General features: G+C 55.0%; 8 protein-coding genes across 8 annotated transcripts; 4 read left to right on the forward strand and 4 right to left on the reverse strand.

The window, feature by feature from the left end:
- Positions 1 to 220: 220 nt before the first annotated feature.
- Positions 221 to 6392, forward strand: BGZ61DRAFT_392691 (uncharacterized protein). The gene is made up of 3 exons (XM_046242849.1): positions 221 to 3871; positions 3922 to 4885; positions 4937 to 6392. The coding sequence occupies exons 1-3, from the start codon at positions 623 to 625 to the stop codon at positions 6256 to 6258; spliced, it is 5535 nt and encodes a 1844-aa protein (XP_046103422.1). The 5' UTR covers positions 221 to 622; the 3' UTR covers positions 6259 to 6392.
- Positions 6393 to 6399: 7 nt separating this feature from the next.
- Positions 6400 to 9699, reverse strand: BGZ61DRAFT_589420 (SNF2 family N-terminal domain-containing protein). The gene is made up of 4 exons (XM_046256577.1): positions 8819 to 9699; positions 8453 to 8769; positions 7434 to 8403; positions 6400 to 7380 (listed from the first exon to the last, which is right to left on the reverse strand). The coding sequence occupies exons 1-4, from the start codon at positions 9303 to 9305 to the stop codon at positions 6527 to 6529; spliced, it is 2628 nt and encodes an 875-aa protein (XP_046103423.1). The 5' UTR covers positions 9306 to 9699; the 3' UTR covers positions 6400 to 6526.
- A 157-nt stretch (positions 9700 to 9856) lies between these two features.
- BGZ61DRAFT_454133 (uncharacterized protein) lies at positions 9857 to 11363 on the forward strand. The gene has a single exon (XM_046246164.1). It carries the CDS (start codon positions 10094 to 10096, stop codon positions 11267 to 11269), a length of 1176 nt encoding a protein of 391 aa, XP_046103424.1. The 5' UTR covers positions 9857 to 10093; the 3' UTR covers positions 11270 to 11363.
- Positions 11364 to 11605: 242 nt separating this feature from the next.
- BGZ61DRAFT_454135 (uncharacterized protein) lies at positions 11606 to 16396 on the reverse strand. Its single transcript, XM_046246165.1, has 2 exons — positions 12049 to 16396; positions 11606 to 11993 (listed from the first exon to the last, which is right to left on the reverse strand). Exons 1-2 carry the CDS (start codon positions 16174 to 16176, stop codon positions 11943 to 11945), a joined length of 4179 nt encoding a protein of 1392 aa, XP_046103425.1. The 5' UTR covers positions 16177 to 16396; the 3' UTR covers positions 11606 to 11942.
- Positions 16397 to 16622: 226 nt separating this feature from the next.
- Positions 16623 to 18539, forward strand: BGZ61DRAFT_479260 (ATPase synthesis protein 25, mitochondrial; the record flags this gene model as incomplete). Its single annotated transcript, XM_046249088.1, has 1 exon — positions 16623 to 18539. The coding sequence occupies one exon, from the start codon at positions 16623 to 16625 to the stop codon at positions 18537 to 18539; it is 1917 nt and encodes a 638-aa protein (XP_046103426.1).
- A 163-nt stretch (positions 18540 to 18702) lies between these two features.
- On the reverse strand, positions 18703 to 20465 carry BGZ61DRAFT_50252 (uncharacterized protein). Its single transcript, XM_046251734.1, has 2 exons — positions 19974 to 20465; positions 18703 to 19914 (listed from the first exon to the last, which is right to left on the reverse strand). Exons 1-2 carry the CDS (start codon positions 20086 to 20088, stop codon positions 18866 to 18868), a joined length of 1164 nt encoding a protein of 387 aa, XP_046103427.1. The 5' UTR covers positions 20089 to 20465; the 3' UTR covers positions 18703 to 18865.
- A 537-nt stretch (positions 20466 to 21002) lies between these two features.
- Positions 21003 to 21867, forward strand: BGZ61DRAFT_354515 (class I glutamine amidotransferase-like protein; the record flags this gene model as incomplete). The annotated part of the gene is made up of 2 exons (XM_046240616.1): positions 21003 to 21464; positions 21577 to 21867. 2 exons carry the CDS (start codon positions 21003 to 21005, stop codon positions 21865 to 21867), a joined length of 753 nt encoding a protein of 250 aa, XP_046103428.1.
- Positions 21868 to 22432: 565 nt separating this feature from the next.
- BGZ61DRAFT_354728 (G protein-coupled glucose receptor regulating Gpa2-domain-containing protein) lies at positions 22433 to 24121 on the reverse strand (the record flags this gene model as incomplete). The annotated part of the gene is made up of 2 exons (XM_046240648.1): positions 22433 to 23936; positions 23991 to 24121. 2 exons carry the CDS (start codon positions 24119 to 24121, stop codon positions 22433 to 22435), a joined length of 1635 nt encoding a protein of 544 aa, XP_046103429.1.

Consider the following 24121-nt stretch of genomic DNA (forward strand, 5'->3'; position numbering starts at 1 on the left):
CTGAGGAGACACTGTACTGCACTGGCTGCAGCACCACCGCACAGTTGCACCACTCGTGGGTCGCCATGCGGCTGTGGCGCAGTGCTCCACCACCTACAGCCTGATACAGGGAACCCCCAGTGGCAGTTCCCAGTGGCCCCAGTGATCCCAGTGCAGCTCCCACGGAGCACTAGCGAGGTACGAACCCCTCCAGGGCTCCGCTCTGACGAAGAGGAATGGCAGCTGGAGCTCTGTTCGAGGATGGTGGCGCGCGGGATGGTGGAAGGAGCCTGTCATGGCCCAGCGCTTTGCGCCTGCTGCACAATCGGTACCGAGTACGGTGTAGAGCGAGGCTCCAGCTCCAAGCCCCAGGCTGCACCTTTCGGAGCTCGTAGGGGCGTAATTTCAAACTCGCATCTTTCCTTCGTCCCTCTCGAGCTCGGAATCTCTGACCTTGAAACTCCCATCGCTCCGATTCCCTGGTCGCCTCTTCGCCGCTGCTTCGCTGGTTCCCTCGATCCCTCCGCTCCCCTCGGCGACGTCGCTTCAACAAACCCTCCGCGTCCTCCTCGCCAGGACTTCGCCTCATTGCTTGCGCGGACAGCTTCAACCACCCCAATTCAAATGACAATCCACTTCTAGGATGCCTCCCCGATCGGCCGACATCCGCCAGCGGCGCATCATCCAGCTGTCCGAGCAGTGGGCAATCCAGCTCCCGGCAGCTCCAGCGCCGCTCACACGACCCCAGAACCCGCCCTCGTTCCGCTCCCTCAATGACGACCAAACAGCTGAAGATCTATTGGTGAGGCGATCTGCCGAAATCGCCCAGCTGCGGCCCAAGACCGGGCTGTCTCGAGCATTCTCCTCGAGTAATTTGAAAAAAGGCAAAGGCTATGAGCCAAAGGACATCCTCGACGTCCTAAACCAATGGGTCAGCAATTGTGGCTCGCCCGGTGTGGCCGAGGCGCTCATTGCCAAGCTGGCTTCCTCGGGTGTTGACATTCACGGAATGCAAACGGGAAAATCGGGACTTTTGGCTAGAAGACGAAGTGTCGAAAACGTTGGCGACAGAACTCGCTTGCTCAAGGTCGCCGTTGAGCGCGGGCAGCTGGAGATGGTCCAGGTCTTGATTCCTCACGCCGACCCGTTTACCCTCGACAACTGCCTCCCGGTGGCAATCAAGAGCGGAAATACCCCAATCGTCGAACTCCTGCTGAAATACGGCGCCAATGCAGCCCAAACACCGGAGGGGCAGGACGCCTTTCGCCAGGCCTGTGTCGCCCAGGGATTATCCAGCATGGTCGCTCTCCTTCTCCAGTCTGATGGCAGACCTTCGCCGTTGTGTGTGTCTCAGGCTCTGAGCGACGCAGCGAGGGCGCAATGTCTAGGGACCGTGCTACACCTCACACGTTCCACCGCCGATGGGAACTACAACCGAGCCGAAGCCCTCAAAATTGCAGTTAATAGTGGGCGCCGAGACATTGCCATCGCCATTGCCATGGGAAATAAGCCTCCGCTAAGTCCCGGGCTTGAGGAGGCTTTTCAGCTAATAATGGAACACATCTCACTCAGCCCGACCACAAAGTTGGAGATTGCAGAGCTCTTACTGTGCTGCGGCGCCCAGGGTGACATTCTCTCACGGTCCCTCGAATTAGCATGTGCCTCTCAATTTTTCGAAATGGCTAGTCTTCTCGCGTCTTACGGCGTTTCGGTCGAATTCAACGATGCCTCCGTTCTCAAAACTGCAATTTCGAGAGGCCAGTCTGAGCTTGTCGGTTCCTTGCTAAACGAGAACTCGACAATCAAGCCCGCATTAGCCTCTAGCTGCCTGAATCTGATTCCCCGGCAAGCACCATTCGAAACCAGATATGCGCTACTATATCTCTTGCTCAGAAAGGGAGCTGGTGGTCCCGCATTGGATGAATGCCTCATCCATGCTGTCCAATCTGGTGATGTCCAGTCTGTCGACCTTGTTCTCTCGCCTCATTTTCCCGACCCACAGTCCTCTCGTCGAGATTCGATCAATCAACGGCGGTCTCGTGTTAATAATCGCCATGCTGTTGCATCGCCTGATCACAGAAATGGGGAGGCTCTGCGAACAGCAGTTGTGCGAGGAGATGCGGACATGACTGCCAAGATCCTTGCTGCCAAACCTTCCCCCGAGACGCTGACGCTCGTCTTTCCTTTGACCAGGACTCTGTCTACCGTGGATCGATACCGGATGATTGAGCTCTTTCTTAAAGGCGCGTTATCGGGCCAATGCCTTCATGCAGCCCTTCAAGACGCCATCAACGAGGACATATCTCAGCGTGACGATGCTTTAATTCGCCTCCTTTTGAAGCACAACGCGGACATCAACTATAATCAAGGCGCGGGGCTTCACGCTGTCATATTGCAAAAAGACATCAATCTGTTGTCCCTGCTGATCCAAAAGGCTTCTCCTCAAACAGCAGCTGCGCGGTTAGCTGATGTCCTGAAAGCGGACGATCACCGCGCGCGTTATGACATGACAGCAATTCTCTTTGGTGCAGGCGCGAGCATCGGAGTCACAGAGGTAGCAACAGGCTTGCAAGCAACGCTATCGGAGAGGCCAGTCGACATGTCACTCTTGCGACTCATTTTGCAGCAAGGGAAAGCCGACATCAATGCCCTTGATGGAGCAATCGTGACAAAAGCAGTCCAAAACCCCGACCCCAAGGTACTTGAGCTAGTGTTAAGCATCGGGAAACCATCTGGAGATACCATCAATCGCTGTTTTGACGAATTAGGACCTTTGGCCTCTACAGACAACAAGACGTGGAAACTCAGCATGATTCGATCCAAGTCAACGAGAAAGGGAGACATGAGTGGAATGCTTGTGCATGAAGTACAGTCTCTCCTTCGAGACACCACCAAACAAGCAACAATCTCCACTCTGAAGCAGCTGCTCGACTTTGGCGCTGACCCTAACGCGTATCAAGCCGCGGCTTTGTGCCATGTTGTGACAGCAGCAAATACTCCTCTCTGCGACCTACTATTCAATTGCCAGCATCCCTTGACCCCTGCTTCGTTGGCATCAGCGCTACCACACGCGCTGCGAATCTCAGATGCGATGGATCGGTTGACATTTGCAAAGAGATTGGTCGAAGCTGGTGCCTTTCCCCTCGAGGTAAACAGAGCATTGAGCCATGCCATTAGCACCTACTCCAGCGATGTAGCTCTCATCAACGTCCTGGCAAGTGCAGCGGATGCCTCGGATGGAGAGGCTCTGGCTCTTTCGGTGTCAAAGGAATCACCCGAAATCTTGAGCATGCTGCTTTCTCAGACGAAGCATTCAGTCGAAAACAGAAATGCCGCTATGGAAAATGCCATGAAGATTGCAGACTGGACGCCTAGACTTGCCGTTTGCACTCGACTGGCTAAAGCCGGAGTGTCTCCCCAGGTCGCCTCAAATGCTTTGCTAATCGCAGCTCGAGACGGTGACTTGGAGCTCGGAGACATTCTCATAGCCCACGGTGCCAGTATTTCGACCAACGACGGCCAAGCGATTATCGAGGCCTGCCGTGGTGGCTCTGTGGAGGTTCTAGATGTTCTTCTCAAGTCGGATCTGAACGCCCAAAAGACGACCTTGGAGCGAGGTTTCCAGGCCGCGACAGAGGTCCGGGATCTGAACAAGCGAGCCATGGTATTCCAGCGACTTTTAAAAAGAGGCGTTTCGGGCGAAGTCGTTGACTCTCAGCTGGTGTCAGCCGCAAGATACGGGGAGGGTGGCCAAGAAGTCCTTAGGGTGTTGCTAGCTGCAGGGGCAGATCCTAATTTTAGCAATGGCGAAGCAGTGGTTGCGACGACTAGGAGCGCCTTCGTTGGGAACCTTGAGTTGCTTCTTGGTCTTTGGCATAAAGGCGGGAACCAGGTAAGTTGGCTCAGCCTTATTCCGGTGGAGTCGCTGACGCGGCAGCGTAGAAGAAGCCTTCGGCCCCAACACTCTTAAGGTCGCTCAAAGCATGTTGGAAACTCAACCAAGATATTCGATATCAGATCATCGAAGACCTGATGAAGGCCGGAATGCCAGCCACCGAAGAGGTTCACATCGCCTTGAGCAAGGCCGTTACTGAGGATGAGCCTGATGTGCGCCTCATCAAGCTCTTGCTCGACAGCGGGGCATCTCCATTAACGAACGGATGCCAGACCTTGCTTTCAGCAACCCAGCGAGTTGAAGCCTCAGTCCTGAAACTAATACTAGAACGAGAGATTCCTGAGGATGACATTAATCACGTCTTCTCCAAGGGGTTCACGGCCGAAAATTTCCAGAAATGGTTCACTCCAGATGGCTTGGAGGTGGCGCAGATGCTTCTGGATAAAGGCGCGAAGGGCGATGCCCTTAGTGGTTCATTGATTCTTGCGATTCAAAATAGTGACGAGGAAACAGCCGCGCTTACGGATTTGTTCATTGACCTTCTCGTTGCTCATGGGGCGGACGTCGATTTTATGGATGGCGAGCCGCTCAAGCAGGCCGCTTCGAAAGCCAACGTATCCTGGACCAAAAAGCTTCTCGCCTGTCACCCTTCACCCCGGACACTTGCGATTGGCTTCGATCACATCTTCGATAGTGCCATGTCAGAAGATGAGGCGCTGGAACTCTTCAAACTATTCACCGAGTACCAGGAAGGCGAGGTGCGCATGGACGTCATGGCTCGGAACCCTGGATCTGAGCCAGTTCTTGTGAGAGCCATTTCACAGTACCCAAGATCAAAGACTGTCCTTGAGGCGCTTTTAGATGCGGGCTATTACCACGATCAGACTACCTTGTACCGTGTTCTTCCCGACATGGAGGAATCAGAAGAGGTGACGCTGCTGGTTTGGGCCATTGCTCAACCTCAGAAGAGGGTTAGCAGCTCTCTGATCGAGTTGCTCATCGATCGTGGAGGTAAGTTTGACAGCTTCTCGCCGAGATTTCAGTATACTAACGATTCCATAGCCAATATCAATTTTGAGACATCTACCAGCCGGTCAACACCGCTCATGCTCGCAATCCAGACCCGCCGGCCAGATGTGGTCAAGATGCTTCTTCTTGACGGAGCTGAAGTTGATGTCACTGATGCCTTAGGCCGGACGCCGCTTTCAATGGCAACGGAGATCGGTGGCGACATATCGATCCAAATGTTGGGTAACATTCTTGCAGCCGACCCATCTAAGGACGACGGATCACTTCACAATGCTGCACGGGAGCTCAATCTATCCGCTGTCCGAGTTCTTGTGCAGTCTGGCCACGATCCAGATTTCCCTAGCCCATTGCATGGCGGCCGCAGCGCACTTGGCGAAATCTGCCTTCGCGGGTCTGACATTGGCGAACTCACAGCGGACCGAGAGAAGTTGATGCAAAAGGTCATGTCTTTCCTCGTCGATTCTGATTCGGACATCACCATCAAATCGCATGGCAAATCCCTGTTGCTACTTTGCCTCCAAGCCTTTGATGCCGTGACTACGACACGCTGCTTTTTGAAGGTGGCCATGTGGAAGCACATCAACAAGCCGTTTAACCAGTTTGTTGATGGAGAATATACATACTCGCCGACAATGTACATCATCAAGGTTCTACCAGCTTCCGACACTCGAGATCAACTCCTCACCCTTCTTCGGGCAAACCGGGCAATAGATGTCTATTACGCCAATTCGGGAGACCAACCTGATGACGCCATCGGTCTCCCCAAAGACATGGAGATCCAAGAACGGGAGCGAAAGGCTCGACTCCTTCGCATTGCGCAGGAGTCTGAGGACCACGCTATTACGATTGCGCGACGGAAAGAGGTTGCCAGCGTGGAGCAGCAGATCTGGGCGCACAGATCCGAGATGGAAGATGCTCGCCGAAACAAACTCCACAACGAGGACATCTCCGCCGTACGCTCCAAAGCCCAGCTCGAAGAGTCGATCTTCAACGCCTCGCTGTCAAGGCGCCTGTCGGAACAGCGTGCTCTGACCGACGCGTCCTTGTCGCGCACTAAGGCCATTGCTTCCACGGAGCTGCAGACCGAGGAGAGCCGACAGAGGAAGATGCTGGAGTGGGAGACGCGGATGAACACGGAGCGCGTGGACAACGCCAGGGCCCTGAGTGCTCTCAGAATCAGCGAGCGGGAGGAAGTCGAGCGCATCGAGAGGGGCTCGGAGGACCGAATCAAGAAGAGGCTTGAGGCGCAGAAGAAGCTTGTGGACAGCCAGGAGAAGTTGGCGAAACGATTAGCGGCGGGTCCGGCGGGAGCGGATACAAGACGACAGATTGGCTATGTGGAGGAGTTGAATTAAGACTGATGATATCCTGCTTTCTTTTTAGTTGGGCGCTGGGAGTTTGGAAAAAATCACGATATCCAGTTCATGTTTCTAGGACCAGACTAGGCGACAGAACAATTTTAGGTATAGAAATGAATCACACTTTATGTAAAGCAAGCGACAAATGGTCGTCTAATGTTCAGCGTAGTATAGCACATGACAATGGAGCTCTTCCAGTCGTGTTAGTCGTACAGATAGCAACGGTGACATCTCAGCCGTAGGCTTCTCCCTCACACCATCGTCCTCAGTCCTTTCGGGCCATTTTGATCGAGTCCGCACCAGTCTCGACAACGCGATAACCATCGGCATCACCTTCGCCACTTGCAGCCTGCTGGTAGGCCGCCTCGCTTCTGTCGCACAACACCTTCAAATCATTATCGCTCAGGATTTCTTCTCCTCCAGACAACTTGTAAACCTCGCCATCTTTGAGTAATAGGGCCTTTAAGCTTTCTGGATCAAGATCACCGTTCAAGTCGCGTTTCTGACCCATAGTCTTGAAACCTCCCTTCTTGATGACCAGCTTCTCGAGGCGACGCTTGGCCTCGGCGTTGAGCAGCAATTTCTCTTCCACAGTGTCCTTTGTTGCAAGGCGATAGACAATAACAGGCCGGGTCTGTCCGATGCGATGACAGCGGTCTTGCGCCTGCAAATCCTGTTGTGGATTGAAATCGGAGTCGAACAAAATGACGGTATCTGCTGAAGCAAGATTGATTCCCTGGCCGCCAGCGCGTGTAGACAGCAAGAAGATTTTGTACTCGGGGTCTTTGTTGAAGGCTGCAATCTGCTCTCGACGACTCTCTTGAGAGACGGAGCCATCAATACGACAAACCGTCCAACCTCTCAGCTCGGAGCAATAATCTTCCAAGATGTCCAGCTGCGTGGTGAACTGAGAGAAAATGAGCACTTTGTGGTCATCCTTGAACAGTGCAGGGAGAAGACGGTCTAGGAGAAGCATTTTGCCTGAGGATGTAACGATAGAATCATCGACGGGCACGTCCGTCGCAGTAGCCCATGGGTTGTAAAAGTTGTGAGGGCTGTTACAAACTAGTCGAAGTTGGGCAAGGGGATTGCCCAGCTTTTTCTGGGCGATTTGTTTTTCTACAGCGATCAGTCAGTGTTGGTTAGAGGATTTGGAGTAAAGGAGAACCTACTAGCAAGCTCCAGCGTTTGGGCAAGCTCAAGCTCTTCGGTCGACATTTGAGGCTTATCATCTTCCTCGCCGGAGTCATCACTAGCAATCTCCTTTGCAAGTTTCGCCTCAAACTCGTCGTCAGACATGCGTTCCTCGTCCGATCCTGCCTCCTTGTAAGTTTTCGATTTCTGCAGGCGCCTACGAGAGCTGGCAGGCGTCGACTGCCGGCTTGATCTCGCACTTTTGGCCTCCGAGATAACGGGTGTTGAAGGGGCCTTTCGCTTTCCACCTGGTGTGACTGGTGCTAGCGAGTCAGGCTTGGGATTCTTACGCGGCCTTCCTCTGCCACGCTTGCCCATCATAAACGCAAACGCATTGGGGGTCGGTGCAGTGCTCTTGTCATCTACCCGCTTCTTATGTGGGCTTTCGTGGATTGGGAGAGACATCGTCTTTGCTGCCTTCGAAGTTGGAGTGGGTGCAATACTTCCCGAGCGAGAAGTGTTCTGGCTGGCCACTTTTGACGATGGCGTACTGTTGATCATATCGACAACCTTGTTCTCCAGGTATGCCCGGCTGTCGATCTTCTTGTTGCTGAGGACATTGTACAGGTCGGTCTGCTCCTTTGTCATGGGAGCAAAGAGAACATACTCTCTCTTCTTGGGTAGGTACGCGGCCACGTCTTGCTTGACGCGGCGTAGAAGCATGGGCTGCAGAATGAGGTGGATCTTTTTGACAAGATCTTGTTTCATCTGATCACCGATAAACTCCTGCGTTCCTTGCTCGTCTTCGAGATCGGAGAAGTCAAACCAGGACTCGAAGGCGTCCCAGTCGGTGAAGATGTTGGGAAGAAGGAAATGAAGAAGCGACCACAACTCCTTGAGATTGTTCTGGAGAGGCGTTCCTGTGATTAGAAGACGAGTAGCGCTGGTGAACTGTCGTAGCTGCTGAAAAAGCTTTGACTCGGCATTCTTCATTCGGTGACCTTCATCCTGGGTGCGAGTTAGAAGGTGCACGAGAAGGAGGGGCGCAAAAACTTACAATGATGATGAATTCCCACTGAATTCGTGACAAATTGTGCTGGTCCCTCAACACCATCTCGTAAGACGTGCACACCACAGGAAACTTAGTTGTAGGGCGACCTTTCTTAAGATGGTGCATCATCTCCTTCTGGAAAATCTCCTCCCGATTGTCTTTACTACCATGGTACATGACCACAGGGATTGATGGAGTCCACTGATGGAATTCGTCCATCCAATTCGATAGCGTTGATAAGGGTGCGACAATGAGGTGAGGCCCAAGATAGTTTTCCTGTTCTCGCAACAAAGCAATCAACGAGATGGTTTGAACGGTTTTCCCTTGGCGGGGTTAGCGACATGACTTGCGGAAGCAGTAACACAAACTTACCGAGTCCCATCTCATCGGCGAGAATGCCACTCATTCCCTGAGAGCAAATTTCGTACATCCAGGTCAGGCCTTCAAGTTGGTAGTCACGCATGGTGCCACCAACTAAGCACTTCGGCTGCTTGGCCATCTGGAGATTATGCTCGCCGAGGGTCGCGCCGTCCAGGCCGCTTCCAACGCGACCCAAAACCTGAGTTTTCTTTGTTAAGATGTCGCTGAATGCAGCGCTCTTCATTAACAATTCATCCAGTTCCTTTGCCTTGGCCTCACGCTCGGCCTTGGTTTCAGGCTGCTTCTTCTTGCGTTTGCGAAGGAGGGCGATTTTTCTGTTCTCCTCAACCCTGTCATTCTGAGCTCTTGCAAACCGTTCTTCCTTAACCAGAACATCATCTGTGAACGAATCTGATGGCGGGGAGCTGGGAACGCTCGTGGGGAGTCTGGAGGTCGAGACTGCCGACTCGGAGGCCGGGGATGCCGACTTGGCGGGCATGTTCCTCGAGAATAAAGCAAATGGGAAGTAAGAATTCTAAGAGATTTGCAGAATAAGTCCAACCGAAGGAACTCGGGCTGCGCGTTGTGCGTTGCGAGTTCACGGCGCTGACTCGACTCGCCACTGCGAAGCGCAATGACGCTGAGATGTGCGTGCAGAAGAAGAAAAGGGGAGGAAAAAGGAAAAGAAAATCCACCCAAAAAAAGGAAGAAGTGGCCTAGCCAAACAAAGTGAGAGCAATTCAGCCAAGTGCGTTTGAAAAGGATCAAGCAAACGAGCTCGAGTATCCAATGCAGGCGTATGGCCAAGACAATTGCATTGAATTGACAGGGTTGACGAAGGCGTTGGTCGAAGGGCGTGGGGGAAAACGCGACTCGGCGTAAGTGGTTGACGCGAGAAACCAGCGCGAAGTCACGAGGCAACAGCGCAGGCCGCCTAAATTAATTAGCGGCGCACACCTGAATCGGCGAAGCTGACTCAGCGGGCTTGGCCGCCACATTATTGGCACATAGCCTCAGCCACAGTCAGCGGGCATCGGCCACCACTGAGCCAGTGCCCCTCCATCGTTACCCCACCAAACCACCACGGGAAAAATATATGGTGAGACTGACTCCCACCTTCAATCCTTCAATCTCCATCAATCTCAACTTACAACTCGTCGACAAGCAAGAGAAGCCCCCCCGAGCTTCCTCTTTCCACCACCAGCAACCCTGTTCTCCCTTCGAGTCCTCCGTCCGGCTACTCGCAGCCTCACCTCGTCCCGGCCGCTCACCCGCAACATCGCAAGAATGGCCGCCATCAGCGCCCAGACCTACACTCCCACCGAGGAGGCCGAGATCCAGCAATGGCTCACCACCTCAGACCGTCTCAAGTCCGGCGACGACAAGTCCACCATCCTCGAGACGCTCAACAACCACCTCTCGAGCCGCGCCACCCTCCTCGGTAGCAAGCCCAGCAAGGCCGATGTCGCCATCTACGAGACCCTCGCCCCCATTGTCGCCCAGTGGACTCCCGAGGAGCGCACCGGCGAGAAGGGCCTCCCTCACATTGTCCGCCTTGTCGACTTCGTCCAGAACTCCCCCCTCTTCGGTCTTGATGTCAAGGACGGCGACAAGGTCAAGGTCGACCAGGACAGTGTCCTCTACGTGAAACCTCCCGTTGACGCCAAGGCCGAGAAGGAGCGCCTCAAGAAGGAGAAAGCCGCTGCTGCTGCCACTGGTGGCGAGACCACGCTTGTCGACCGCACCAAGGAGAAGGTCCAGGAGAAGGTTGAGGAGGTCAAGGAGAAGATCGCCGGTGCCGCTGGCGCTGCCAAGCCCAAGAAGGAGAAGAAGGAGAAGGCTCCCAAGCAGCAAAAGGCCCCCGCCGTCGCCGCTCCCCTGTTGCCGTCCCTCATCGACCTCCGCGTCGGCCACATCCTCAAGGCCATCAACCACCCCGATGCCGACTCCCTCTTCGTCTCTACCATCGCCGTTGGCGATAAGGCTAGCGAGGACTACACCGAGTACGAGGGCCAGATCTGCCGTACCGTCTGCTCCGGCCTCAACGGCCTGATCCCTCTCGAGGAGATGCAGGGCCGCAAGGTCATCGTCGTCTGCAACCTCAAGCCCGTCAAGATGCGAGGCATCAAGTCCTGCGCCATGGTCCTAGCCGCCTCCCCCGTCCCCAAGGAGGGTGAGGACGACCACAAGGGCCCTGTTGAGCTCGTGGCCCCCCCTGCGGATGCCAAGGCTGGTGAGCGCGTCTTCTTCGAGGGCTTCGACGGAAAGCCCGAGGGTGTCCTCAACCCCAAGAAGAAGATCTGGGAGACCTTCCAGCCCGGCTTCACCACCACTGACGCTCTTGAGGTTGCTTTCGACGCCAGCGTCGTCGAGCAGCTCGGCAAGACTGGCATTTCCAAGCTGGTCACTGAGAGCGGTGGTGTCTGCACTGTTCCCAGCTTGGCCGGTGCCCAGGTCCGATAAACGAGACATAAAACTATAGATGTGTACACCTGATGAGGTGAATGAATAAATGATACAAAATGTGGCCAATTTATTCCACTTGAGCTTCTGCAAACGAGTCCCAATTTTCCCGTCAACTGCATTGATTCCATATTTGAAACAACTCTAGTAGTTTAACCATTCCTTCAACGGGATCAACCAGCATTAAACTCATCCTCGTCAACTTCCATGCGCACCAGAAGAGAGGCAAACCGGAATTAAATACCGATTAATTCATGTTTCGTATCCTTGGATTGACTGATGACGATGCAATTGTCTCCCTCAGCCTGTACCTGTGGGGAACGGCAATACTCAAAGTTAATTGTCTCATGAAGAGTTGATTGTATTTTGTTTTTCAACATCTATCCTACCGCTTAGGATCGTAAATCATCTTCCTATCTCTTTTGACTTCGTAATATACAACAGTGTACACCATCTCGCTATGTATGTGCAGAGCAGAGCCCGATAACCTCCAAGGTCACATGTGCTCTATCCAAATGCTTTTTTGTTGTTCGCAACTCCTCGCCTCTTAAATAAACGCCGTAATATGCCTCAAGAATGCAAACACTTTCGCCGAACCTCCTTTCCTCCCCAACGTGTGCCATTGCACGTTTATCAACGTTTATCATACATGGGGGCTACGGTGCCACCCTCATCACGAAAAGAAGTACTGACTGTCTCGAAGGCGAGTAACGTCAAAGTCGCCCTGGTACAATGTCAGCATAGGATTCGTATAAATTTGGACCCAAGTCTTGACATGCCTTCTGAGGTAGAGAGGGGAAGGTCAGAGGCAACCAGATGGCCAGTGGCGTCTTGGGCTTGTTGGCAAAAACCCTCGGCTTCTTTGGCTCAATGATGTCCTGTTCAAATCGACTGGTCTTCATTGCCTCCAGAATACCATTGGTGAATTCTGCCGTCGATCGGCCGCCAATCTCGTGCTCAGCATCATCCGCCTCCTGCATCTCGTCCGCAACGGCGGCTTCATCAAAATTCGTCTCGCTCTCGGACATACGACCAAGGCCCAGCTTCTCATTTTCCTCACGGATAGCCACATCCTGTTCGCAAGCAGCAAGCTCTTCGTATACAGAGGCAGGAGTCACAATCTGCTTAGCAGCCTCCAAGTCCCAGGGGTTTCCAGAGAGTCGGAGGGTGCTGCGCTTGTACTCCAGCAAGAGCTCCTCTCGGGGGCTGAGCTTGCTCGACTTGCGAAGGTCCTTGATCTTCTGAGCGACTGGGGTGTCGGGGTCGATGTGAGCAAGGTAGATGGACCCCTTGTATCGGGCCTCGAATTCGGCAGCCAGTCGGCCAACAACGTCTTCCTCGTGGATCCGAATGAAGGCTTCGCGGAGGACGCCGTTCATAACATCCACATCCGCAGCATGAGTCCAGAAAGAGTCATGTACAGCGGCAAAATCCAGGCCAAGTTCGTTGCACTGGAGGGCAGAGAGCAACATGTGACTAGCATCCAGCGAATGAATAAAGTTAGGAGGGAATCCTTGAAGTTGCTTTCTTCGGTTCACGGGATCGGTCTGATCGCTGACAGAATACGCGACACTCTGCAGGCAAGTTCGGACTTCCTTCGTAGTCGCCTTTCGATACGGCTGGGCAACCGGCATTCGAAGAGGGGTGGTCCATACAACAGTAGACCGAAATTGCAAGCTCAACGCGTCAATTCCGGTCTTGGCCACCTTCGGTTTCTTGGCGGTGGTCTTCTTAGCCTTGCGTCCCGATTGCTTTTCCTCCTCAAAGGTATCGGCAATTTGCTGGAGCTGAGCAGGTGTCAAGGCTCTGCAAACACGACCACCGATCTCGCCTAGCCAATATTGGATATCGTGGGCACCACGGAACATGGTCGCAAGGGCGCTAAAAATGTGCTTGGCGATATAGGTCGACAGGAGCATGTGGGGGATGCCGCACTCCTTGTGCAAGTTGGGATAGAGTGCATCAATTTGCTTGCACACCTGGTTCTTGGCTCCGGAGAAGGTAACGCCATAGACATTAGTCATGACAGTCTGCTTGACGACCTTTCTGGTGATCTTGTCTTTGACAATTTCTGCAAGGCGGTTTTTGGCAGCGGCGTCCTTTGCAATGGACTCCTTGACCAAGTTGGCAACGGCAGAGTAGACATCTGCGGGTCGGCTTCCAGGCACAAGATTGACCTGCTGGGCACCCCATGTGTCTCCACCGAGCGCTGCGTAGTGCTGAAGGCCGTTGCAGGTACCATCCTGGTGCACCGGCAACTGAGAGACAAACTTGCTGGGATCGGGCAGCTCGTGAGCAGCCTTTAGCTCGAAGCAGGCAGCAAGACATTGCCAAGGGTCCTCACCCTTCAGCCACCACCTGCTGCCGTTCAGGGGATTTGTAGCCGATTCCACAATGTTGGCGAGGTTGTCGGTAGCAAAGGCCTCTCGCTCATCGAAGCTGGCCTTGTCAAATCCGTAGACATTGGCCATGTGAATTTTCAGCCACCTCAAACCGTTTGCGCCCAGCTCCTTTCCTTTAGCGAACTTGAGAATGGCACGGGTGTGATCCGCTCCCATGTGGTTGAGGTATGTGGGAATTGGGTAAGCTCGGCCACGGTAATCGATATTATGAGGGAAATAAATGGTCTGGTTGCGAAACGCTCGCGCGATTTCGAGTTGTAGGTTCATGTAGCATCGCTGAGAGTGAAGGGCGGATCTTTCGTTCTCGATGGCCTTTACGGCGCGAATCCATCGTCTTCGGATCAAAGGGTCTTCGGTAGAGTCGGGCTCAGTAGGGAGTTCCAAGTTGGGGCTGAGGGGTGGCATGTTTGCGATCTCATCTCCGGTGTTCCATGCTTCCACCATGACGTTCAGAACGCTGTTGTTGATCCTCCAAGAAGTCTTTCCAAGCACATCCAAGCCCTTGAATACTTGCTGCATGTCACCTCTCTGGATTGCCGCCTTGGTGTACAACTTCTGCTCCACGTCTCCGGGCTTGACTCGCACTAATGGCGCCTTGCTCTCCAGGAAACCACCCTCGTACATCCGCTTCCAGGGCCTCGGCTCGGCAACCATGGGTAAGTGCTTGGCAATGAAATCACCCACTGGCTCTCGTTTCATCCGTTCGACAAGATCCGCGTTCAGAACGAGAACTCCAATCTTCTTTCCTTTTCGTGGTTGCATCATATGCGAGAACGCAGGCTGGTATTGACTGATGCGGTCCCCGGTGACTGGGTGTTTCTTGACAACCTTGACCTTGGCGGTTTCGATCAAGGATTTGAGGAGGATGGAACCAACTTGCGCCCTGATGGTGATGGACCAAGGCTTGTGAAATCTCTCATCCTTTGGCTCAGCTTCAGGTCCAGTCGCGTCGATAATGACGCCGTCAGGGTTGGTCTTGACGTCTTTCTCTTTTCCGATGAAGTTGACCTTGCGTAGACGTCTTTCCTCCCGTTTACGCTTGTCGACAAATTGAAGACGAATATCCTCTTGCGCAACTCGAGAAATGTCGTTAATAAGTCTGCCCAGAACAACTCCCTTGTCAATGCCCATCATGGCGCCGTGGTTGAGCACAGACAGAATGGTCACGGCGGCGAGGCGGGTTGGGTCGGCCTGGCGAATGAATGGTCCATAAATACAACGCCCCAGATCCTCCTCGGACTTGGATGCCTTGTTTTCCGACTCCTCAATCTTGGCAATTTCCGTCTTTAGTCGGGCTTCCATCTCCTTGAGCCAGTTGGGCAGGTTCTGGGCCAAAGATCCGTCGTCTGCGTTGGCGCTCAGAACAGTCTGAACACCGATCTTCTGCAATTGCTTCCTATCGGTTCGCCATTTTGCGATCGCGGCATCGATGGAATCGCGCTCCAAGCGAATTTGGAACTCGCGCTGCTCTTCTAGTGAGAGCTTGGAAATATCGACGTTTTCAAGTTGGCTGATGAGGCCTAGGCTTAGCTTCAAAGTCTCCAGACCCTCACCTCGCTGGGGGGTGACTCGGAGTTCCGGATAGGCCGGGGCTTCGGAAGCCTCTGCAGTATCTCCAAGACCCTCTAATATGTCAAGTTCCTCCTCGTTGGATACGAGGGTGACTTCGGCATCTTCAGCCTCGGGGGCAAAGTTGTACGTGGGACAGATTTCGGTGATGACGGCAAGATCCGAATCGCTGAGGATATCGGCCATGCTGAGAACACGCAGACCAGCCTCACCCGGAGCCATGCTCATATAACGGTTGATGAGGCGCTCGAGTCTCGCCCCTCGCTCGGAGAGAAGGGAAGCCTTAAGCATGCAGGCAATCGTCTCGGCGGTTTGGGGGATGTCTTCGTTTCGGATCTCGAGCTCGTACCACTTGTGGAGTTGCTCGGCTTGTTTTCGATCGGGGTTGGTTCGCATTTGGTTGAGCGATGCTCTGAGGTACTGATTGTGAAGGGTTATGCGCTCTTCACCAGGGACGACTCCAATAGTGTTCAGGCGTTTCAGGACGAGAGCCGCTCGGTCAAGTTTTCCAACCCGAACACAAGCATCAAATACAGGAAGCATGTCTTCGGCATCGCCAGGAATTCCGCTCGAGTTCATCTTGCTCGATGCCCTCGGGGGGCTTGGCTCCGGGATGACCAAAGGCATTGTGGGATCGAATGGTCGAAGGTAGGGCGCACCTTGGAAAGACGCCATGCCAGAGCCTGGGAGGGGACTGTAGGGGGAATTGGCGAACTTGAAGTCATCAACAGCCGTGGCCAGGGTCCGGCCATGGGAAGGTCCGTGGCTAGACTCTGAGCCTCGTCGATTGCGGGGCTGGAACTGGGTGACGACACATCGTCGGCCGAGGGTCGAAAGTGAGAGCTGCAGCGGCAGGCATCTTGATGGGCGTCCAATTGGCCCTATGGCAGTGGCTCGGTGCAGGGAAATGCTCCTCCGGGTCTGTCGGGCGAGCATGGTGATGTGGTGATTGGGAGAGACTTGGCGCAGTCTGTTCCCCGGGGTGGAGTGAGAAGCTCAAAAGCGACGAGAGTGCTGAGAGCAATGTGGGGGGTATTAATACATTAGAACAGTCGCAAGTAACCACAATGCTTAAACAACAAGAGAGGGCGTAGCGGCGGATATTGAGGACACCTGCAGTCCTCTCAGTCCTGTCGCGTGAAGCTGGATGTATTCGGAGGCCAGGTCCAAAATTTTCCTTTTGATAGGGCGGATGTCAATGGCCTGAGCGGAGTGAAGGTCACGTGTGCGCGCGTGACGGAGCGGTGTGACCCCACCTGAGAAATTCGCGGAGCCGAGCCTGGACGGGCCGGCCAACTCCACCGAATCGCCATGGATTGAGCCGGGCTAGTGTTTTGTCGACTGTGCGTCTTCTCAATTTGCGACATCTTCAAGTACTCGAGATGCTCGCCCGACCCATCACTGCGGCACTGGCCTGCCGTCGGTGCCAATCCGCCATCCTCCGGGCAGTTGTTTCGAGGCCAGCTTCCAGTGGCCTTCGCAGCTTGCCACTGCGACAGACCAGCAAGCTACCAATCCTGACGCAAAGATTCTACTCTCAAGAGCGAGACACGGAGACGACCGAAAAGAGGAACTCCGAACTTGCGATTGAAGCTGAACTCGCCATTGAGTCCGAAGATGCCCCTGAGACCGCTGGACCTACCCAACCCAATGCGCCTTGGTTCCTCGACATTGATCCTCCTCGACACCCTCCGAGCCAACATGAAGTCGACCTCCCCAGGATTCCCGATGACGCCCCCGCCGTCATTGAACCAATGATGAAATATATTTTTGAGGATATGGGCTTGGACGACATTTCCCTTCTCGACTTGCGCAGCCTCGACCCTCCCGCTGCTCTCGGTCCCAACCTGATTATGCTTTTCGGAACCACCCGCAGTGAGAGGCATCTCCACATCTCTTCTGGAAGATTTATTCGATGGCTTCGGCGGAACCACAAGATTGATGCTCGAGCTGATGGACTCATCGGCCCCGGCGAGCTCAGGACCAAGCTGCGCCGACTCCGAAAGAAGGCCAAGCTGATGGGTACCAACACCGCCATCATCCCGGGTGGCGACAACGGTATCTCGACGGGTTGGGTTTGCGTCAACTTCTCCACCAACAGCGGAGACTCCAATGAGGTGGAGAGTTTCGACGAGAGCGGACGATTCTCCGGCTTTGGTGCATCCCCGACAGGCACCACGGTTGTGATCCAGTGCATGACGGAGGCCCGACGAAACGAGCTGAACTTGGAAGGACTGTGGCAGGGTATCTTGAAGAGAAGCTTGATGAATGCCACCAAGGTCCGGGGTGAGAAGGCGATTGAGAAGTCAGAGTTGGATGCCCTGGTGGCTTCCAAGGTGCAAATTCCCAAGGTTGAAACTCCTCCCATCAAGCCATCTGAATTGCAATGGGAGGCCATGAAGCACGCGTCCCAGCAACATCGATACTACTCTACGAGTGCACGACGGTTGTCGCCTTCGACTGAAAAGCGACAGGCAGCCGAAGTGCCCCAACCGCCCAGCAAAGACGTCGCACAAGACTCACAAATTGGTCCTGACCTGGAGCAAGTATGCAAGCTGGTGACCGATATCCAATTGATTGGGATTCCCATCACTGAGGATATGCTTCACAACGTGGTTCGGGATATCTTCAAGTCGCCGTCCACTGCCGAGGATGCCACAGAGCAGCGGCTCGCCCTCGTCGATCAGCTTCTTCTGACGGCTGAAGAGCGCGGCATGAACATTTGGAACAACGAGATGTTTCTCACGCTTGTCGAATCAGCTCTTGGCTCGCCCTCGTACGGCCCCAAGCTTCAGCGATCTCAAAAGAACCTTGAGTTTCTCATGGCACAGAAGGGATCTCGGTTCAACCACGATCAGATCCTGCGCCTGATGACGGCGTACGCCTCACGGGAAGACTGGCCAAGGTTCTGGGACGCCTTCCGCATGCCCCCTAGATTCCAGGCAGCCCGGGATCCTAGGCACTACGAACTCGCATACCGCACCATGGCGCAAACGGGCAGCCAAAAAATGTGCATCGAGGCTCTGCGCTGGGTGTACCCCGAAATGATGAGCGAAAACCCCCTGGTGTATCCCGTTGGCAAAATCTACGACTCCCTCAAAGCCTGCATCTTGGTCGCAGACCCGGCCGCGGAGAGCTTGCTGCTCCACGGCTCGCCCGAAGAATCTCCCGGGCTTCTCCAGGAGCGTCGACTGCAGAACCGCGAGTTCCTCAAGGTCCTGCGCGAGGTGGAAATGGTGCGGGCGCAGATCACTGCAATGGGCACCAGGGTCGAGGGTGGCGGGCCGCTGGCCGTGTAAGTGGCCGCAGGAATGTCTCACTTGCGACAAGGGGATCCATGGTTGATCGCCAAGGTTGGAAGGCTGAAGGATTCGCATGGCAGCATGGCATAGGGCTGAGGAAACCCAGGCGGCTGCGGGCGTTTCTTGTTTGAATGTACTGTACAATACTCTAAAAGGTCGACATACTTGTATCAACAATCCACAATACGGATACCAACGCATAATGATACTCGAACAAAGGGAAGCAAGCATAGGTGGAGGCCGCATGATTTATGCTCTATTCATGCCTTGTTCAACCCGTCTGACACCGTATCACAGCATGTGCCACACGCCGTATCAGAAGCTCAGCTCTTCTTCAGGGCCTCCCTCAGCAACGGCGCGACCTGCTTCCTGCTCGCCGCCAAGTTGTGCTGCCTCCACGCGGAGCGAGCGACGCCGTCGTCCAACACGCCATCCCCCCACGTCTCCAGCTGCAGCGCATCAGCGCCAACCGCGCGGAACCGCTCCACGGCCGCCCTGCCCTCGTCCGTCAGCCCCCAGACAAGCAGGTGGCGCTGGAAGTCTCCTCCCGGGTGCGACGTGCACATGAGGCCCGCGACGTCGAGCCCGCGCTCGCGCACCCAGCCGGCCAGGTCGTCGAGCAGCGGCCGCGCGCCGCCGGCCTTGGCCACGAAGTAGTCGAAGCCCTGGACGCTGCAGCTGATGCCCAGCTTGAGGCCGGCCTCGTCCCACTCCTTGTAGTCCTTGCGGAAGATGTCGCGGAAGCTGAGACTGGAAATGTCCTCCTTAACGGCCGAGATCTCGTCAAAGTACCTGGTGCGATCGAACGTCGGGTCCCGGATCTTGGCCTCCAGGAACGCCACGGCTCGGGGGTCCTTGGCGCGCACCTTGGCCTTGGCCGTCAGGTTGATGGTGTCGGAGAGGATCGAGGCCAGGCCGATCTTGGCCAGCTTTTCGTCCTCGTCGGCGGCATCGCCATCCTCAACGTCCCGGCTGAGGGCGTCCCACGCTTGCCGGGTCTCCTCGACGACCAGGCTCATGCAGCTCCCGCAGGGCTCCACAACCCTGGGACTGACGCTCTGGCTCACGGAGAATTCGTCCGTGTGGTGGTCGATGCAGCCGAAGATGCGGCCGGCGTACTGCTTGAGGGGCCCGGTCAGGCAGTTGTGGTCGACGAGCATCCAGTGCGTGTCGTTGGGGTCCATCTCCGGCAGGTCAGACAGCGTGAGCAGGTCGGAGGGCGCCAGGCCAGCCGCCTTGAGAACAGCCGTCATCTCGGTGCGCAAGGCCAGGTCGGCACGCGGCAGGTTGGAGAGCGGAATGTGAAGAGTGTGAGGCGACGTGTAGGTGCGGATGTAGGCATACACGACGGCCGAGCTCAGGGAGTCGAGATCTGGGCGTTTTGGTCAGACCACGATTTCCGGGTTCGCAACATCCGCATCCCTCACTTACCGGCCGACTCATTACCCACGACAAACGTCAACGGCGCCGTCCGCTGCGCAGCCGGGGTGCTGAGGGCGTTCCGGGCCGTGGCCAGGAAGGCTTGTAGGGACTGTCTGGGCGGCATTGTCGCGGACCAAGGAGTGACTTGTATGAGGAATTGCGAGATGACGGCGGGGAGGAAAGGGAACGAAATGCCTCCAGCAAGGGAGGAAAATCAAGAGAAAAAGGGAAAAGCAAAAAAAAAACCAAGTTCCCCCGGAGCCAGCAAAATCTGACGATGGAGAGTTGGCGTTTTAATTGCCGTCGCTGTTTTTTTTCGATGGCACTCTGACCATGTAACTTATAGACTGGTTTGCGCCACGCTCGTCTCGCCCAAGTCAACAAAAGCACCTCGGCCACGCTCGACGTCACTCACGAGACGTACAAGTGCGGCGCAATTGGCTGGCATCTTCAGCCACGAGCCCACGGCTCAATCAACCGAGAACTGGCGACTTGATCCTGGTCCTTAGGTCGCAGTGTGGCTTGGAAGGCTCGTGGGGATCGGCACTGGGGTCTGTTGCTTCCAGGGTGTTCAGTGGGAGCATTGATCCAGACAAGTTGTTATACCGCATCATAAGCCGCTAATCCAGCTGCACCCCACTGCATCACGGCTTGTTGCGGGCTGTCGCGGGTTGTCAGTCTGTCACCACCCACACAATCCCTCCGCATCCCACGTCCTCCTCCATCTCACCGCCCACGGCCCTCCACGACAATTCTGCCCTTATCAATGCGTTCCTGAATCCCCCGCTATCGGCGGCACGCAATTAGTAACCCCGTCTCAGACCCTTGACGGCCGGGGACAGCCAGCATGAAGGATGCCGCCAATGGACCCTGATCTCCATGTATCCCGCCCGGAAACCACTCTCCCTTCTCCTCCTCCTCGCCTCCGTCGCTCTGCTCTATTGGCACTTCTCTCCGCTGTCGTCGCCTGACCAATCCGTCGTCAACATTGACATCCACGCCAACGACGGCCCGTCCTCCGTCCCGTCCGCCGCCACCATGTCACCACTCCGCCTGGCCATCCTCGAGGCCGACACGCCGCAACCGCAGACCCGCGAGAGGTACGGCGGCTACACGGGCGTCTTCACAGCGCTGCTGACCGCTGCCGCGCAGTCGCTGAGCCCGTCGCAGAAGCTGGAGGGGCTCGTCTCCATCACGGGCTACGACGTCGTCAAGAACCTCGACTCGTACCCCGCGCTCGAGGACGTCGATGCCGTGCTCATCACCGGCTCCCGCCACACGGCGTTTGAGAGCGACCCGTGGATCGTCAACCTGGTCGACTTTGCCAAGCGCGCCATTGAGAGCGGCCGCGTCAAGACGGTGGGCGTCTGCTTCGGCCACCAGATCATCGGCCGGGCTATGGGTGCTCCGTTGGGGAAGAGCGACAAGGGCTGGGAAGTGGCCGTGACTGAGGTCGACCTGACGGACAAGGGCAAGGAGATCTTTGGGCTGGACAAGATGGTACGTGAATACCACATCCCGCTTTTATCCTGCCACTGCCGCCGCTGCATCTTCTCGTGCAACCATGCGATGCGCAAATCCCCTACAAAACACCCTGCTCACAAGCCTCTAGCGCATCCACCAGATGCACCGCGACATCGTCTTCGACTTCCCTGCCGACTCCATCCCGCTCGGCTCCAACGACATCTGCGCCGTCCAGGGCATGTACCGCCCGGGGTCGTACATCACCATCCAGGGCCACCCCGAGTTCAACACCGAGATCATGACTGAGATTCTCTTCAACCGCCACGCCGCCGGCATCTTCACCGACGATCTGTACGACAGCGGCATGAAGCGCACCCCGATCCCCCACGACGGTGTTGCTATTGCCAGAGCCTTTCTAAAGTTCATGAGGGAGGGCTGAGGGGTCAAATGCCTGCGCGCATTCATTACCCACCACTCTCACACTGAGGTGCATGTACACACATCCCACTCAAAAGGGGCGCGCCCAACATCCAATTACATTAGAAGTATTCGGACATGGGTAGGTAGACTGTGCGTCGAGATGCCGGTCAGTACCGAGTATACTTTCAAGGGTTGCGAGTAGTATACAAAAGGCTGGGCGTGCCGGGCATCGTACACGACGTAAAGATAGCTTGGATATACAGCAACCAATGGGTCATATAGTAAGCCAACCGCGACCCCGTCTGTGTCTATATTCATCTCGAATTTTCTCTCCAACTGGTTGCGCCGGTCTTCCGAGCTTGGAATGCCATCGTTGACTGATCCTATCCACTGTAGCAACGCCTGTCAATGCAAACCTCCCAATGCTAGAAAGCCTCCTTCCAGCCTGTGTCCGTCCGTGGGTATCATGTGTAACCTCCTGTTTAACGTCGTGGTCCTCAAAGCTGTTAAGTGCCCACCCTTCGTCAATACCCAGTGCATCCGTCCTCAGTCCAATGTCTCTCATTCCATGTCCTTTTCACCATCTAATCGTCATTGTCCCACCACTCTGTAGTCGCCTTGCGGCCTGATTGAGAGTCTTGCTGCCTGTCTGCCAGCTCTCTGTCCCGTCGTTCCTTAGCCAACCTCCCATCAATCATCATTTCCTCCCTAGTCCGTCCAGCATTTGTATTGATTCCGCTGTGGTGGCTTCTTTTAATCCAGAATCCGCCGCTGAAACCATGCCCCAGCCGTCGGGTGTGTAACCAGGGCTTCTCTTTCAGTGAAAAGATGAGGGCGTCAACGAACCCCTGAAGGCACAGACAAGAAATGCTGACCATCCTCATGGGGAACGGTGCGCCCTTATCGTAGCTTGTAAGGTGAACGATAAAGGGCAAAATCCACATTGCGACATAAGCAAGAGGATAGATGAGGACAAGTCGAAGTTGCCGGCGAATAGTTTCTCGTGTCTTGACCAAACCTGCAGCATCGAGGGTAGGGTCGAGGATAGGGTTCTCGGAGACCGAGCTTTTAGCACTCCTTCCGCTTATCACTAAGAAGATGTGGGGTAGTGAGGATGTCCGAGATCGAGGCACCGTAGCGCTGGCTGTAGGTCCAGCCCAAGACTCGCCAAAACTATCGTCGGAGGGCATCGGAGGCGTTGGAGACTTGGAGAATGTAGGCGATAGCTGTGGATCCTGCATATGCACGTCTTGAGGTGTGGTCAACCCTTCGGCTCCGCAGGGGGATCTGACGTCCGAGTCTGAGGCCTGGCTTCCCTGATACGGTGACGGAACTTCCTCGATTCCCGGTTGAGTTAATTTGGACTTGGTAGACTGATAAGATTGATAAGATTGCCGTGCGAGCTTCGATGTATAGTTCTTGGCTTGTGATAGATCGACCTGAGTGCTTAATGTTGAAACTGAGAATTGCCGTCCACAATCCTCTCTGGAGTTTCGGCGGGATGATATGCTAGACTGTGTATTACCATGGTACACATTTGACGGGGTGGTTAGTTCCCAAGTTTTGTGTGTTGGTGGTTCGCTGCGGGAATCTCGAAGAGTCAGGTCCTCCTGTTGGGCGTCCCTGACTGCCGCGAACCGTTTCATCAGAATCCTGACGTAGATGTAAAGTGAGAGACTGATGGCAAGAATGGAAGCGAAGATAAAGTATCGTGGGACCCAGCTAAGCAACAGTCTTGTCCACATGGGTTCCACTGGTAACCAGCAAAACTGGCCGGTGTTGGTGTACGCCGTCTTATTGACGAAAGCCAGGCCGGCCAGGAGGCTTGGGAAAATAAAGATGACCGGGTAGGCGTATTTTCGAAAGGGATACAAGCCCTGTTCTCCGCGGAAGATGTAGAGCGCAGTGTGAAGGGTGATGAGGGCGACAGCCAGGTCGGAAGCGTTCATGCTCATAACGAGGAAGAATCCGCTGACATTGCAAAATATGGAGTCGGGCGCGACTGTGCCATGGACCAATTCAACAGCTGGAAACAGGAGAAACCAGCAGGCCTTGAACATGTCGCTCCCGATCAATAACATGATAAGGCTGCAGCGGTGTCAGGTCATGCGTGCGATGAAGATAGGACCAGACGATACTCACTCATGGCGGAAACTCCTCCTCATACGGACAAACCAGTATGAAGCCAGTAGACCTGCTATAATGCTCATCGAGGCGGCAACCACGGATGCAATATGGAGGGAATACGTCTCATGTGGGGACAAAATGGGCAT

The sequence above is a fragment of the Ilyonectria robusta genome (genome assembly GCF_021365365.1).
Source record: "Ilyonectria robusta strain PMI_751 chromosome Unknown BGZ61scaffold_12, whole genome shotgun sequence".
NCBI lineage: Eukaryota > Fungi > Ascomycota > Sordariomycetes > Hypocreales > Nectriaceae > Ilyonectria > Ilyonectria robusta.